Source organism: Hippichthys cyanospilos, chromosome 17 (genome assembly GCF_059441005.1).
Source record: "Hippichthys cyanospilos isolate Australia breed blue-spotted pipefish chromosome 17, RoL_Hcya_1.0, whole genome shotgun sequence".
NCBI lineage: Eukaryota > Metazoa > Chordata > Actinopteri > Syngnathiformes > Syngnathidae > Hippichthys > Hippichthys cyanospilos.
In genome coordinates this window covers 16,691,045-16,706,641 of record NC_142385.1, presented here as the reverse complement: position 1 = coordinate 16,706,641, position 15,597 = coordinate 16,691,045, and the positions used below count along the sequence as shown (strand labels likewise).

The 15,597-nt window shown below is 54.3% G+C and overlaps 2 protein-coding genes across 11 annotated transcripts; both read right to left on the bottom strand.

Annotated features, from left to right (window-relative positions):
• Positions 1-745: 745 nt before the first annotated feature.
• LOC148410036 (BAR/IMD domain-containing adapter protein 2-like) lies at positions 746-11,976 on the bottom strand. 10 transcript variants are annotated; one of them, XM_088438814.1, is made up of 14 exons: positions 11,783-11,976; positions 8,930-9,005; positions 7,303-7,389; positions 6,013-6,028; positions 5,791-5,852; positions 4,755-4,826; positions 4,542-4,682; positions 3,697-3,768; positions 3,195-3,333; positions 2,418-2,631; positions 2,268-2,354; positions 1,976-2,111; positions 1,823-1,875; positions 746-1,245 (listed from the first exon to the last, which is right to left on the bottom strand). In XM_088438814.1, the coding sequence occupies exons 1-14, from the start codon at positions 11,828-11,830 to the stop codon at positions 1,165-1,167; spliced, it is 1,284 nt and encodes a 427-aa protein (XP_088294940.1). In that variant the 5' UTR covers positions 11,831-11,976; the 3' UTR covers positions 746-1,164. The 10 variants fall into 10 exon arrangements, with proteins under 10 accessions (XP_088294940.1, XP_088294941.1, XP_088294942.1 ...); XM_088438815.1 differs by having other exon boundaries at positions 6,017-6,028; XM_088438816.1 differs by lacking the exon at positions 6,013-6,028.
• Positions 11,977-12,709: 733 nt separating this feature from the next.
• LOC148410035 (charged multivesicular body protein 6-A-like) lies at positions 12,710-15,558 on the bottom strand. The gene is made up of 8 exons (XM_088438997.1): positions 15,328-15,558; positions 14,807-14,916; positions 14,429-14,516; positions 14,268-14,354; positions 14,062-14,127; positions 13,902-13,982; positions 13,753-13,825; positions 12,710-13,518 (listed from the first exon to the last, which is right to left on the bottom strand). Exons 1-8 carry the CDS (start codon positions 15,388-15,390, stop codon positions 13,475-13,477), a joined length of 612 nt encoding a protein of 203 aa, XP_088295123.1. The 5' UTR covers positions 15,391-15,558; the 3' UTR covers positions 12,710-13,474.
• Between the last annotated feature and the right edge of the window lie 39 nt (positions 15,559-15,597).

The window sequence follows — 15,597 nt, the reverse complement described above, 5'->3', positions numbered from 1 at the left end:
GAAACCCATTGGCTCGCTGGTGACATCCGCCTCCTGTTCTTGCTTCTGATTGGTTGCTGGGGCGTGGAATACGAGTAAACATTTGGCTGTCTCTCTATTTAAACGAGGAGGCGTGACGGCTCAGACAAACGTCATCTCACAAAATAATAATAAGCGTCATAAAAAAATATCGAAAAGGTTAAGGAAATTAACTAGCCCGTTTGTCCCTTGCACCTTGCAAAAAAGAAAAAAATAAATCTATAGATGCAAAAATGTTATGAAAATCGCATGGCATTTAAAGCCTACGTAGGAGTAGAACCACCGTAATACACGTGGAAACGAAGAAATATGAGATGTGTAGTCTTATTACGGGTCAATATATCCATTTAATTCAAGTTTTCTTGTGAACAGGCGGTGCCATCTCTCCATTCGTGGCACCGAGCACAACGTTTTGGGGAGCCCTGCACAAGAGTGGGCCTGCTGCTACGCTTTGTTTAGCACATTTGCCGTGAGTCAAGGTGGTCGCGAAGAGCAGGATTTCCTGGCCAGCTGCACATTACAAGTAGAGCTGGCAGATGGCGACCTTTAGGGGGGAGGTCACGCAAGTCAAAAGGCTTTTGGGGCCGGGGGCGGGGTCGCCACACTGGTTGAAAGGCCGAATTCCTTCGGACAACCGACACGCTTTTCACACATCTCGACCCCTCGTCTTCAAGTGGCTCGCCAACAAGAAACAACACTTCTTTTCATTGACACGCTGCACCTACCGTTTGGGCTTGACACGTTATTTTTTATTGAGATACAGTATTTGTTGAAGTGCTCGGCTATTTTTGGTGTGCTTTTGCATTCAAAGCATGCATTTCCTCTGTACCGGCTTTTGAAATCAAAGGCCTTTGCAAAATAAAGTAATATCTGATATGAGTGTCCCGACGAGTCGTCGTAATAAATAATATTGCAGCTATACGCCATCTTGTAAATAAATATACTGTACATCATCATTGAAATAATATACACTAACGTAATATACATCATGTGTACATGATGTCAATCTACATGATAATGTCATCGTACACTTGGCATGTTCATCAACAAGTACACTTTCTAGCACGATAAGGATTATTGTTGTGATTAGCACATTCTTTCTATGCGTGTATGATAGATAGGTTTGCAAAGCGCAGCGTACGCCTCTCAGCGGCGGGCTGGCTTCCCGCTCCCGGCGTCCGCCGGCGGCGTTCTCACACGGTGGAGATGAGCTTGACCTCGGAAGCACTGCGCACACCCGCCGCAAACGAGAAAAGGAACACGTCAGTCGGCGAATCCTTCCGACGCGCCAACTGCGCACGTGTACACAAAACGGCCCTGAAAAGCGCGTTGATGCCGCTTCATTACTGATGCCGCACGCATGTAATGTGCGTGTGAGATTTGCTAAATTATTCATTTATGATGATTGTATTTTACATGCAGTATTTACAGTAAAAATCACGAATGTTGAGCCATGTTTATGTTACTTTAATGTTTGAAGCGTTGATTTCAGGAACAGAATGTCTGCAGAAAATGGTTCCGATACAGTACTGTACATTTGAGTTTTCTAGCTAGTATAGCAAAAAAGGTCAAACGTACACATCGTTTGTTTGCCATGAGCCAAATACTAAATGAATAACTAGAGGTCTTGTATTCGTTCATCGAGCTATTCAAAAGTTATTCGTTCTAATTATTGCATTTTCATGATTAAGTGTACAAAAAAAATCGCTGCACCAGATTAAAGGAGGGCGCGGGCCTTAGAGAAATCATGAAAATGTTGTTAACCTATTTCGACTCGGACTACTCTTGAAGAGAAGTTGCTCACCTGCCAGGGAAACGGGCCGACGGGTCGTACTCGTCCGCCGCCGCCGCCGCCGCCTGCATAAGTAAAGGGAGGAGAGGTGAGGACGACGCCTTCCGTCGGATGGTGTGAGTTTTTGGGCGCGTGGCCTTTGCCGGGTCTGCCGTGTTTTCGCACCTGCGAGAAGCCCGGCACGGTGACGCCATAGGGACGCGGCGCATGGGGGCGCATGCGGCGGTCGGCCGAGCCCGCGGCCGCGGCGGCGTCTCTGTCCAGAAGGTTGCCCGTGCTGCTGCTCTTGCCAGGATGCAGGCTGCACACAAACAAGGTTTCAAATGACCGGGGGCGGAGCTACACACTGGCATCAGGTGGGCATCAGTGGAGATGGGCCCCCTCTTTTGCGCTTTCTCTTTGTTTTGTTTTTTTAGGCAAAAAAGTGCGGTATCTATGATGCTATTTCTTCACTCACTTGTGAACAGGAAGCGGTCCGTCGTCGTCGTCGTCGTCGTCGTCTTCTGTGATGATGCGGGTGTACGAGAAGGGGAACCAGCCTCGCCTGAGGAGCGCGAGAGGTCACGCGAGGTCGCGGCGAGGCCGGGCCAGGCGACGGGCGACTCACATGCGCGTCTTCTCGTTCTCGCCGTAGTGCCAGCCGTCGCGGGCCTCGGGCACCAGCAGCGTGACGGCGTCGCCCTGCTGGAAGCTGAGCAGCGTGCCGTTGTCGCCGGCGGCGTGCGAGAAGAGGGCCCGCACCCGCGCCGTCCTCCCGCCGCGCACCTTCCTCTCCAGGCCCGCCGCCACCGAGCTGGAGCGCGGCAACGTGCGGGGCTCCGCTGCCGGAAAGCGAGTCACAAGTTGGGCGAGGTGCCCGCGCTCTCGTTTGACCTCGGTCGGAACGTTACGTCGCGGGGAGTGACGGCAGGGGGAAAAAAAAAAAAAAAAAAAAATCGACGTAACGCCCCAAACATCAGACGCGTTTTTACTCCCCGAAATCGAAGGCCAAAAGTATGGCTGCATCCTACAAATGGGAACTTCATTGAATTCTTTTGTTTTATCGGACGAAGCTTGATTTGCCAGCCACATAAGCCGAGTTTTAAAGCGCAGGTGTGCATTTATATACGGGGCGAATTCTCACTTGGAATAATTACCTTAAGGCAGCATTCTTACGAACAGTAATTATCCCAAAGGGACGAGCTAGAGCGGGGGTGTTCAACTCATTTTTATGGTGGGTCACACCGTACTCTGTTGAGTCGAATCAATTTCTCTCTTAGCTAGTTTTGAAAGCAATAAGAACCCTTCAAAAGAGAGATTGGGAACAAAACTTCCATTTTCGTTTGTTTGTTTGTTTTCGCGCTGAAGGTGTAGCGTTTTGGAAGAGTCCCTCATGTCGCCTTACCCAGCGAGGTCTTGCCCCTGGCGGGCGCCGCCTTTCGCACCGGCAGCGTGTTGGAGTAGGAGGTCCTGCCCGCCGCCGCCGCCGCCGCCGCCGCCTTGGACTCGGGCCACCGCTGGTAGAGTTCGGCCTCCGTCGACCTCTGCGGCCACAAGCGACAAACGCGAGCGGTCGGCGGCGCTGAGCTTTCAGGGGGTAACTTGATTGGGGGCACTCACTCGCTAAGTGGGTCCTTCTCAAATAGTGCGTTTGCCGCGCGAGCCGTAGTTGCACCTCTGCTCCACCGGGTAGTGCAGTGGTGCCCGACTGTCAAAGTCCGGAAGGGTGTTGCAAACGTTTCCAATTGCCGTCAACGTTTTGTTTTTCTACATCACATAAACGTGATTTAGGGGGCGCGCAAAATGTCTTCTCTTTCCTAAAAATAATTGAGGAGCATTGAACCGAAAGCCAGTAGATGCCCCAATTAGTGCCCCTAATCAAGTGTAGTGAAGGAAGTTGGCGCCACCTGCAGGCCGCCGCTTCGAAGCGCCGCCAGCTGCGGAGGTCCGGCTAGGGTTTTGGGGCCCGTTTCTGGCATCTGCAGGAGGGAGCAAAGGGTTCATTTCGGAGATCCGACACGCGCGCGCACACACGCGCGCGCGCGCACAGGCGCAGAGGATTTCCCGTCAGACTGCTCACCATGGCAACACAGTCTCCCCCCGATCAGAAAACACTCAAGTGTTACATCATCACTTTGTGTGCTTCCTGTCTCCCTCCCACGCGCGCGCACACCCAAAAGTAGGTCAGCGTGCCCACCGGCTGAAAAGGAAAGTCTTGTGGCGGGGGCGGAGCCAGCCCGCCACTCATTGAATGATTTGCCAAATAGGAGTGATGGGAAAACCAAGTCTCATGAACATTTTTTTTTTTTGAACTCCTCCGCTCGTGTTTGAAAGATGAAGGCTAATGCAACCGGACTGTATTCCACTCAGGAGCGCCATCTACAGGAGCAATACGGTCCTCATAAGTGTAAAGTTTTTTTTCACCATCTACTCCATAAAATGTTCAGAGCGTGAGTCAATTCCTTCATTAATGCTTCAGTGTCACTGCCCTTATTGTCCTATTAATGTTTTTCTACTTTATTATTTGCTCTATCGCGTGGAGGTTTGCTTGGGGACGTGTGAAAAGTTTCCCCGTTCCTTGGGGCGCTTTGCAAAAAAGTCAGTGAGAAGCACTGGCTCAATGACTCAAAAAGCCAACCTTACGCAACAGGAAGTGTGTCGCGTAACAGCGAGCGGCACCCCGGTGCCAGACGGCGCCACTCGGGGGGGAGGGGGGGTTTACGTAAGGCGAGGCCGGGGCCGGCCGGCCCACCTGCACGTCCTTGTCGCCCGCGTACTTGGCGCCGGTCTTCCCGCTCTGACTTTTGCGTCGCAGCCTCTTCAGTTCGTTCTGGCACTTCTCCAAGCTCTCGCCTTTGCTGCGGTGCTCCGTCTGGTACTTCTTGAGCGCCGCCTGCGGGGGCCGGCGGACGGAGCGGCCGTCAGCCACAAGCGGCCAAGCGGGGCGGCGGGCGGCGGCGCTTACGTTGAGGTAGCGAGCGTCCATCTGCACCTTCTTCTCCAGCTCCGTCAGCAGCTCGTTGTGGAACGACTTCAGCTGGGAAGACGCGCGCGCGAAAGGTTAGCCTCGGTCAGGCTAATGTCGCTAACGCTAACCAAGATCACGAGAAGTGTCTAGCGAGATTTAGCCCGACGGTGAAGGAATCCTGACAAAAATCCATCTCGTTTAGCTTTCGTCTTTAGCGGGGCGCGCTTGAAATTTGTGGGCCTATCTTCCGACTTTGTTGTCGCGCGCGCCCCGCCGGCGTGGCGTTCCGATCAATACCGCCACGCTTTAGTAGGAATTAAGCGGAAAAATCAACTCGGGCGGCCATTTTAGCTGCGTCGACTGAAAACCACCGCATAGTTGCAACTGTGATGTCATTTTCAGTGGTCGCCCCCTTGAGATGGAGAAAACACAAGAGCGGCGGTGTCAAATTCGTTTTAGCTCGCGGGCAGCATGGAAAACACTTTTTCCTGAGCGGGGCGGACCAATAAAACCACGGTTATATCTTTACATAAGTTCAGATTCATTTCGTTCCGGGGCCCGAATGTTTGACGCCGATGGAATAGCGCATCCTGTCACAACAACGGAGGTGTCGCCGATTTTGATCGGATAGCCGCAGGTGATATTGAAGTACTTTGCGCGGTGTACGATGTGCCTAGAAATTAGGTTGGCCATTTAATTGCTTCTCAAATATGAGTTTAACGGGCCCGATATTTGTAAATATCTCAGGCGTTTAGGGAGGAAAATAATCAACACCGGAACATGGTTAAAAGTCGACGGCCCCTTTGAATAATAAAAAGCCCAAACCCCTTTGATATTTAGATGCCGTTTTTGGCGATATCTTCACTGGGGAACACCGTTGTTCTTTTGTCGCCCTTAAAGTTGGACAAAAAAAAAAGATCATAAAACGAAATGAAACGTTCCTCGCGCCAGGCTCTGTCACCCCATTTCACTCAGCTGCGAATAATTTTGGACGGGGATCCCTCCCTTAAATTTTCGGGGTCACCGCTCTCACCATCTCCTCCAGCTGGATCTGGATGCGCCGGTGCACTTCGGCCATCTGGAACAGGACCTCCCCTGCGGTCGGAGCGCGGAGGAAGACGGGCCGACGGGGGAGGGGGGCGGAGAAGGACGGAGAAGCGGGAGAGTCAGGGAGGAGGAGCCACACAGACGCCATCCAGAGACATGCAACACAAAGCGCCCTGCCGTGACACATGCGTGTGCATGCGTGCGTTACCTACATGCTGTTTCTTCTGAACGCGCCGCGTGTGGCAAAAAAACACACACACACACACACACACACACACACACACACAAAAAGATTCTTTTGAGAAAACTATTTGCTTCCTCTACTCCGCGTTTGCTAGGAAAACAAACGTGGCGGCCGCAGCGACCGGGGGGCCGCACCTCCGACTCGGACGTCGCTCGCACGCACGCCGTTTGACAGGTGTCACTAGGGGGGCGCGTTCGGTGCGCCGAATGGTCTCGGGCCCGCAATCGAAACGCCTTCGAAAGCGCGCGTTCCTGAGTCATCGCTCCCCCTCGCCTCCGCACCGACACACACAAAAGCCCCCCCCCGCACGCACACGCAAAAGAGCGCTTGATGCGGGCCGGCGCCACTTATCGAAACGCTGGCAGGCGAGCGGACGCTTTCCCTTATACGGTCACGCGGGGCGAGCGGAACTGCGGGAGCTGCCCGCCCCGCCGCCATATTTGGCGGCCCCGCCGGAAGAGCCCTCCGTCGTCGTCCTCCTCCTCTTCCAGAGGAGCTCCGTCAGAGTATTTTTAGCGGGCGCGGGCGGGGGCGGAGACGGACGCGACACAACCGCGGCCGACGTGAGGCGGGAAAGAGCGGGAAAGAGAAAGGAAAGAGCGGGACCACCCACAGCCTTTCAAAGAAGGCGAATGCAATGGGACCCCCCGTTCTCTTTCATTGTACTGGATAAAAAATACAAAAATATGGATAAGGGTTGGAATGAGGAAGGTTAGAAACTGTAAATCAAGTGTTGGGGTCCCCCCCCCCCCGGACTGAGAGGCACCTGCGTATAGGACGCAGCCTTCATTTTACGGCGTGCTTAAGACGCTCAAACGCGCGAGCGAAACAATAAAACTCTTCATCTTTTCCAGTCTTCATATCCGTAAGTGAAATATTTGTCTCGCTTCAAACGTGTTTCAGATTTCCAACATTGCGAGCCGTCATGAACGCCTCGCCAGTGCGCTCCAAGCTTTTGGTTGGTTTTTGGAAATTACGAGGCTCACGGATGAATCTTTCACAAACGGTTTGAAAAAAAATTCCAGTGACCGCACCCATATTTTGTGCCTTCATCTTTGGGGGGAAAAAAAAGTGCGTCTTATATTTGGGCTGCGACGGCACTCAAAAATGTTCCGCAAAAAATATCCCTCCGAATCCGGGTTACCGGCCTCCTCCACCGGCGGGGATCGGTACGGGAAGAGAAAAAAAGGCTATGGGCGGATCTCCGGAGCGTACGCCTGCCTCGCGGTAGCGGGCGCCAGCACAAGGACTCACCGAGCTCCTTGGCGCCTCGGCTGTCGCTGGCCACCTGGCCCATCTGCACCAGAGCCTGGAAGTAACCCTTTGCCGCGGACGTGACACCTGCAAAAACGTCATATGGAAATAAAAAAAGGCCGCGTCCGTCACGGGCGACCCCGTTTCGCTACTCGGCTTCTTCCAAAGTGCCCAGAGTGCAGACGGCGAAGCGCGCCAGGAGCTCAAAAGCGCCAGTTGCCAATCAAAACGGGAGGCGGCGGCGGCGGCGGCGGGGAGCGAGAGCCACGGATTTACAAAAGAAGATTAACGCAAACGCGGCAAAAACCTTCCAAAATGCGACCGCCCGCCCGCCCGCCCGCCCTCGGCGGCAATCGGGAGGGAGCCGACCGCGCGCCGACGCTCGCGGCTTCTACTCCCGTGTGGAGTTTGCGTTGCGCTCCCCGTGCCTGCGTGGCTTTTCTACGGGTATCGGGGTCTCCCCCCGCCTTCCCCAAAATACGCGCCGGGCGTACGGGACATAAACCGTCGGGGGGACCCGCCCGAAGTTGGTCCGCCCGCCTTGCGAAGCGCCCGGCCCGCCCTCCGAAGCGCCCGGCCCGCCCTCCGAAGCGCCCGGCCCGCCCTCCGAAGCGCCCGGCCCGCCCTCCGAAGCGCCCGGCCCGCCCTCCGAAGCGCCCGGCCCGCCCTCCGAAGCGCCCGGCCCGCCCTCCGAAGCGCCCGGCCCGCCCTCCGAAGCGCCCGGCCTCTTTGAAAGGCCGTCCTCGCCCTTCGTTGCGCGCTTCCCTGCTCCCCTTTCGCAAATCTCACGACGCCGGCCGCCCTACTTCCGTCGCACGCGTCGCGCTTCCCGCAGGCGGACAAAAAAATTGGACACAAACGCAAGCGCACACATATACGGCAGCGGCACACACACGCTCACCGTTTTAAGGCACGTCTCGGAAATAGTTCCCGGGGGAAATTTTGACCCGACTCGGGCTTTTCGATGTTTCCCGTGTCTGCCATCAATGGAAAAGCCTCCCAAAAAAACACGGGGAGGCAAAAACATCGCACGGATTGTCAAAATATGACAAGATTCCTCGCCGCCATCCCTTCATAATGCTTGAAAACGGGAGGTCGGAGGTACACGCCGCACATGTACTGCAATTGGAAATTGGAAATATTGACCATTTTGGACATATCGCAAAGCCGATGTTTGACCGCGCGTTTTTTTGCACGAATCCTTTCGACAGCGACAACACGGCGGGAAAGCTTTTGGTTTGCTGCATGGAAGCCTTTGGTTGACGCGACGCAGAATATTAGATCTGCATGGAACATCTGCGAGCGCTCGGAAACCAAACGGCTGCGGCATATACATGCGCATATGCGTATGCACGTGCATGTGCATATGCATATGCTGGATAGGACTGACGCCACTAAACGTTTGAATGGGTCGAAAGTCCAAATATTTTGATATTCGACCATGTTGCGAGCCTTTCAAAGTCAGCCCGATAATCCTGGTTTTCTTCAACGGAAAGCGTTCCTTCCGCTTTTGGTCTTAACGCGCGAGCTGGAGAGCTGCGGCGCTTTGCGCTCATTCCAAGGGGCCGTGCGGCATGCAAACGGCTCGCCGGACAAACGTCGGACGCGGGTCACGGGGGTTACTCACTGGTCAGCGCCTTCTCGTAGCTTTTGCCCATGGCCACGAAGTTCCTCAGGCACGGGTTGAACTGCTCCATGATGGACTGCAAGCGGGAGAGGCGGCGGTGAGTGAGTGAGTGAGTGAGTGAGGCCGGCGCCGACGTCACATCGCGCAAACGCACGCGCGGGAGGCGGAGCCGCGCCGCGAGGCGACCTTGACCAATGGCCCGCCGCGCCCGCTAATGAGTTGGCGCCCGAGCTCGTTTGAGCTCCAACGGAGCCCGGCGCGACGTCGTCATCGGTCCCGCGACTTGCGCCGGACCCAAACAAGCTCAGGTCCGCCTCCGCCTGGGACCCCGTGCTTCTGCCAAGCTCGAGGCATTGGCATGTGTTCAAGCAGTCATTTCATGTCATGAAGACAGATTTTTTTTTCCCGTTCCACAAATCCTCTTCATTTCCTATCGTCTATTAATAAAGTTTGACTGACCTGATTGATTTAATGCAGCTCCATCTAGTGGCTGCGTAACGCAAGACCGTCCACTACTGTAGCACCTATTCTATGCACCTTAGATTGCGGTAAACGGTTTGAAAATAGGCCATTCATTGAAGGTCCCTTGTAATCTAGCGCACCTTTTAGTGTGGAAAATACGGGAAGAGAATTTTCCACCCAGTGGATGCGTAGCGCAAGCCCAGCCAATACTGTAGCTTCTATTCTGTGCGCTTCATAATGTGGCGCACCCGTTGTAGGAAAACTCTTTTAAAATGGGCCATTTATTGAAGGCACCTCATAATCTGGTACGCCTAAATGCGGGAGGAGAATTTTCACAAAAATCCAAGAAGTTAACGGCATTTTTTTACAGCGTTTGTACAGGTCACAGGTTAGAAAAAAAAATGCAATTGTCAAAAACACAGCCTTTTCCTTGGGGTCATGGCCCCCCAGGGGGTCATGGCCCCCCAGGGGGTCCCGCCCCACCATTTGAGAGGGACTGCCCTAACCCGAGTTGTCATGGAGACTAGAAATTGTTGTTCCTCCTCAGTACAAGGAGAACCTCACGCAGAACTGGATCTTTTTTGAGCTGCTTGAGGTCCAAGAAAAGATCGCCGCATGTTTAGGATGTTTTCATCCTCCAATGCACCCGATTCAAATGATCAGCTCCTCGGCGAGCTCGGCGGAAGCCTCGTAAGCATCCTAAGCATTTGAATCTTCCGTGCTGAAGGACAGAAATATGTACAACCCGTAGGAAAGGTGGAGGTGAACAGTCGGAGGTGTTTCTGCTTGCGGTTCCGCTCAAGAAACGGCTTCTGTTGACGTGCCCGCGGAAAGTAAAGTGGGACAGGCGGGGATGCGCCGGTGAATCTTTTGTTATGTAAGGGAGGGGCGGGGCCTGGTGCCGTGTCATGTGTGCGCATACGTGTGTGTGTGTGTGTGTGTGTGTGAGTCAGCGCTTACATAAAGAGCAGCAGCTTGGCATCACGTTGGCCCGCAAATTGACGCCCGGCCGAGCCCGGCGCCACCGCGAACCGGAGGGGGAAGGATGGCCTTTGGGCCCGTCTGTGTGTGTGTGTGTGTGTGTGTGTGTGTTGTGGGGGGGGCATGCTGGGATTCCCAGTGGCACTGCCGGGGAGCGCAGATGGTGTTTGTCTGTTGCTTTTTCTCTCACAACAACAACAACAACACAACCTCCACCCATGCACGCAACCACGATCGTCATCTTCATCATCGTCATCATCTTTATCATCACGACTCGGCGGGTCGGCCTACACCCATCCATCCAAACGGTCTTGAGCGCGGAGTGAGTCATGCGAAAAAAAGAAAAAAACTGCACTTTTTCATTTGGGACGGCGCACGGGAGCTCTCGCTCTGCCGGCTGGCCGGAAATAGGTCAAAAGGTCATGAGCTTATGTGTGACACTGGCATCACATGCTCAAGATTTCTTCAAGCCCAAACTGAACCACAAATCACTGGGTCAGGTGTGCCTTCAGTTTGACCTTTAACCCCCACATGGCGGCTATTAGTCCAACAAAACATTAGGTCCCTTAACACTTAGAACACAGGTGTGGAAGGGCAGTCTATCCTGGATGTTTTCAATGTTTCTCTCTCCAACACACCCGATTGAAAGGATTAGGATCATTTTCAAGCTCCAGCGGCGCTCGCTAATAACTCCATTCATTTGAATCACGCGCAATGAGGTGAGGAAAGTGGAAAACGTGCAGGATACCAGCCCTCCAGGACTGGAGTTCCACACCTACGCCTTATAACGGCACATTCGTTGGCCGCGCGTGGAGAGAAAGCAGCGAATCGCCTGCTTTTCGCATATTTTTACAAGGGAATAAAGCCCACTATGCCTTGTGTTGCTAGCGCGTCGGGATCAAAAAAAGATTTGGATCGTTTTGCCCATTTAAGAGCCGGACAATCAGCCCGACGCATATTCGTCTCGGCGTGGTGTTACATTGGCACGATTGCCACGCCCAATATCAGTTAGTCGGGTTTGCCGAATCAGCCATTACAGCAGAAAGCCAGACGTCCACACACTTGAACGCTCGGGTGCTCCCCCAAAAGGGTGCGCTGGGCCACCCTTGGCCCCGCGCCTTGAGTTTGACACCGACTCTCTGATTGCAATGGACTTCATTTCTAGTGCATAGACTGCACTCTTACACAGTAACAGCAGAAAAAAAAAGAAGAAGAAAGGCCATTTGAGGGCTCGCGCTGCCCGCGTACAACATGACAACTGTAGATAGGTATAATACAAAAGAAAAGAAAAAGAAAAAAGCGTGCCGGAACGAAGCATGCAGAAGGTATATTAAAAAGTGGCTAAAGTAGATTCAGTCTGTGATCCTTAACCAATTAACAAAGAAAGAAATACGTGCGCGCGCCCGTTACCTTGTAGACATTCTCGGTGATGCGGTGGACCTCGTCGGTTCTGGACATGTCGGCGGCGCGAACGCGTGGCGGGAAATTGTGCCGGTAGCTCGCTGCGGTCTTTTATAGGAAAGTCCCGCCGACGGCGCACCGGCGAACCCACGCGTGGCTGCGCGAGCAGGGGCGGGCTGCGGCGCCGCCTTCGCGGACCCTGGGAGAGATAGGGGGGGGGGGGGGGGGGGGGGGGGGGGGGGGGCGCTGGTGACGTAACAACCGGGGCCGATCCGCTTCAACGGCTCCAGTCACACAATGTGGACGTTACCGCGTCCGTTCCGACTTGGAGGAAGCCGGCCGTGCACATTTTTTGTTTTTTTACGGTCTCGTCGCGGCGTCGCCGGCCACGCCCACTGCACTGCGTCACCGCGCCTTTCGGCCTCGATCGCTACCCAGACGGACGCAGCATCGTCACGTATGCCCCCCGTACAACGGGGGGTGGGGGGGGGGGGTGGGGGCAAAATGTCGAGTTCGCCCTGGAAGGTCCTGGCGCGGACGTAGCAAAACTCAAGGTCAACCGAAGGACGCGGGGGCGCGCACGCTCACGCGCGTGATTCATGCTTATCGGCGTCGGCGGACCCCCTCGCCTCCAAGGTTCCATTCATCGCCGCCAACGTGACGGCGAAAGATGACGAAAAAACACGCGTAGGCTGCTGCGCCCTTGTGGACAAAGCCAGTAGTGCAAGGTGCTGGAAAAGCCAATTTGTTCAAAAGGTTCAGTACTGTACTCGAAGTGCAGTACAATGCCAATAACGGCCTTGTACGTTTCTAGCGAAGCAACTAGGAGGGCTCGTCACGCGCCGGATGTCAACAAGCGCCCTCGAGGCACGTGGGCCGGTCCTTGCCCACCAAACAAAAGATTTTGGCCTGAAAATAAAATGACTTGAAACAGAGTGCTGTGCCATCCATTTCTGTTTTCCATACATACAGTCCATACGTTCATTTGTAGTGGTATATCTCGGTGCGTTTCATTCAAGAAAATATCAACATCATCACATTGATTTTGCTGTAAATCTAAATCACTAATGGCGATGCGTATAAAATTGAAGGCATACAAGGTTTTGTAAAGAATAACACGCTTTGGCAATGAGTTTCTTCATGTTCCAATTCATTTGCTCTTTATCGGAAAAGAACCCGTCCTGTTAACTATTCATTTCTTATGAACTCTGGGAGTGTTTCAATGAGACAAATGTGAGAAAATGCTCATTTCCGACAGAGAAAAGTAGACAAAGAGAAGAATTGTCCAAAAATATAGATGGCAAATTGGCGGATTTACTGTACTAGTACAGTAACGTACACGGCTCTCCCCCTGAAAATCCCGCGCTGCCCCCTGCTGGTCAAAACAAAGAGCAGCAGCGGGATCCGAGCTTGGAAAGCAAGCGCGTTTCGTTGTGAAAGATCCGCAACGAGATTCGCTCATCGGAGGAGCATTGCCACCAACGTCGGTTTGTTTCAGTCCGCTTCAAATTGGTGGCACATTGCGTTAAAACGTTCAAATGAAAAAAAAAACAAAAACAAAAAACGTGTAGCTGTACGTGTGCGCGTCCCACCCGCCACACAGGGAAGTTACCAAACAAATTTTGCCCGAGAGAGCGGCGTTTCTCGAGGAGGCCCGTCCAGCTCCGGGATGTGGAGTAGGCAAAGGTCGTTCGGGGGTGGTCACGCCGCCAACATTTCCGCCTTCTTACCCGGACGCTCGGTCGCTAAAAGAGACATCCGTGAGTTATGTGCTCGCCTTTCGTAGAAAACAAAACCGAGAAACGCGAAACATTTTGTACTCGTTAAAGAAAAAAAAGTTTTTTGCTTTCAAAAGCAATAAATCCCCCCGCCCCACAATAAAAATCTCATGCGTTGAGCGGGCGGGGACCCCTGCTCCAGAATGTGCGCCACGTCGGCGCTTTGCATCGTCCTCCCAGAGGAGGGCGCCGAGGACGTACCCGCTTTTTGGCCAGGGTCTTCGGGGGCGTCGGGGAGCCGGTGCGAGGGCACGTCGGGAAGCCGCACGTCTCCCTGCGGGATGCGGCGCCCCAAAAAGCCTGAGTCGGGCCCGCGCTCGCCGCAAACGCGGCCGACGGGGGCCACTCACCCCAACGATCTCCTCCAGCTCGGCCAGGACGGCGTCTTCGTCCTCTCGGGACAGCGAGCCCGACAGCATCTCGTCAATTTGCTGCCGAGGGCAGACGAGCGAATGGTGGGCGCGCTCCGGCCCCGATTGAAAGGCGGCGGGACTCGGGGCGTCCGCTCACCCGCTGGTACTCCACGGCGTCCTGCGTCTCGTCCAGGATGCGCTCCACTTCTTCCATGGACATCAGCTGGCAAAAAGGAAAGGGAGCGCGTTAGGAAGGGAGGTCCCCGAGCGCCGGTCCGCAGACGGCTCCCGTTAGTTCACGGGGAGCTCGCATTAAACGGCGTGTTGCTAGAAAACGAGACTTTGAGGAGAAGCCGCCATTACCTCATGCATTTTCTTCAGGCACTCGTTCCCCACCCGGAGGCCGTCGATGACCTTCTTCTCAATCTGGGCGAACTCCAGGTCTTGAACCTGAAACGCGGGCCAGGCGGACGGCGGTGAGGCCGGGCCCGCCGGCGCCGGCGGCGGGGGCGGCGCCCACCCACCATGCGCTCCAGGTTGCTGATCTGGTTGTCGGTCTTGTCCAGCAGCTGCTCCTGATAGCGCTTCTTCTTGAGCAGGAGCAGCGCTTTGCTAAACTCCGCAAAGGCCACACGGCAGCATCAGTACCTGCCCCGGCCGGGTCGGGTCTCGACCGCCGCTCTACGTGTGGCGCCGCGGGCACCGGAAGGCGCGCTTCACTTCAAAGTCTTCAACTTGGTCAAAAGCGCCTTCTAATCAGTTGCGCATTACGTGTGCGTGAGGAATTCAAGTTGAGTGAAGACTGAGCGGTATGGGTTTGGTTTGCCTTTTCCCTTGCGTGTCACAAAGCGTTTCCCGTTTCCCCAAGATGACATTTGTTTGCTTCTCCCGCAGGTACTTACTCTTTCCTTCCATTTTTCAGCAGCTGCTTGGCTAAAAGTCTTTCCTTCTCCAGCTGCAGGCCGATTCGCTTCTGGAACTGCCTCAGTTTATCTCGTTGCTGTTTCAGTTGCTGCAAAGGGGCAAAACCCGCATGTGAACACACCCGCACCTGCATTTATTTGCACCCCAGCTTCACGTGTTCCCTCCCCCCTCCAATCCGTCTAACCCCCCCCCCCCCCCCCAATTTTTGGCCTTGTTGGCCGCTTGATGGCGCCATAGAGCAAATGAAGCAAACGAAGCTTTGAATCATGTGCAGTGGCCATCATTACTTGTAGGCGACTTCACAGAGGTTGCCCGATGTTCGAGCGAAAATCAAATCCTTCGATATTTGGGATCTCCGAAACGAGAACCCCGCGGACATGTTCAATTGCACTTATTGGGAAACCATGAACAACTTCGCGAACTAAATCCATTTTGGCGAGAAGCCGTTTTAGCGAACTCCGCGAACCAAAGCGTCGAGCTGGGCTGGGGCGACACTTACAAGAACGGCCATGTCTTGTTCCGTCACTCGACTCTGCTTCTTTTTGGCAAACAGATTCCCCATCGTGACAAAGCATCACAGTCGCGGTCTGCAAACGCTTTTCTTGTCGTCCCGGCTCGACACAGAACCGCAAAATCACACACAGCCGAAAGGGAGCGCAAGCGGCGCTGGTGGCGGCTTGTTTGCTAGGCTAGGCTAGCCAAGTGGCCACACCCACACCCGGAAGTACAACGGTGGCCCCGAGGCGACAAAACACCACAAACGAAAGTC

Coding starts and splice junctions, on each gene's coding strand:
- LOC148410036 (XM_088438812.1), bottom strand. CDS start 6,308: ATGACTCAGGAACGCGCGCTTTCGAAGGCGTTTCGATTGCGGGCCCGA. Junction 5,853..6,012: donor TCAGAAGAAACAGCATGTAG/GTAACGCACGCA, acceptor CTCCGACCGCAG/GGGAGGTCCTGTTCCAGATG. Junction 3,769..4,541: donor CGGGCGACAAGGACGTGCAG/GTGGGCCGGCCG, acceptor TCCCTCCTGCAG/ATGCCAGAAACGGGCCCCAA.
- LOC148410035 (XM_088438997.1), bottom strand. CDS start 15,390: ATGGGGAATCTGTTTGCCAAAAAGAAGCAGAGTCGAGTGACGGAACAA. Junction 14,128..14,267: donor GCCTGAAGAAAATGCATGAG/GTAATGGCGGCT, acceptor CCTTTTTGCCAG/CTGATGTCCATGGAAGAAGT. Junction 13,983..14,061: donor ACGCCGTGGAGTACCAGCGG/GTGAGCGGACGC, acceptor TGCCCTCGGCAG/CAAATTGACGAGATGCTGTC.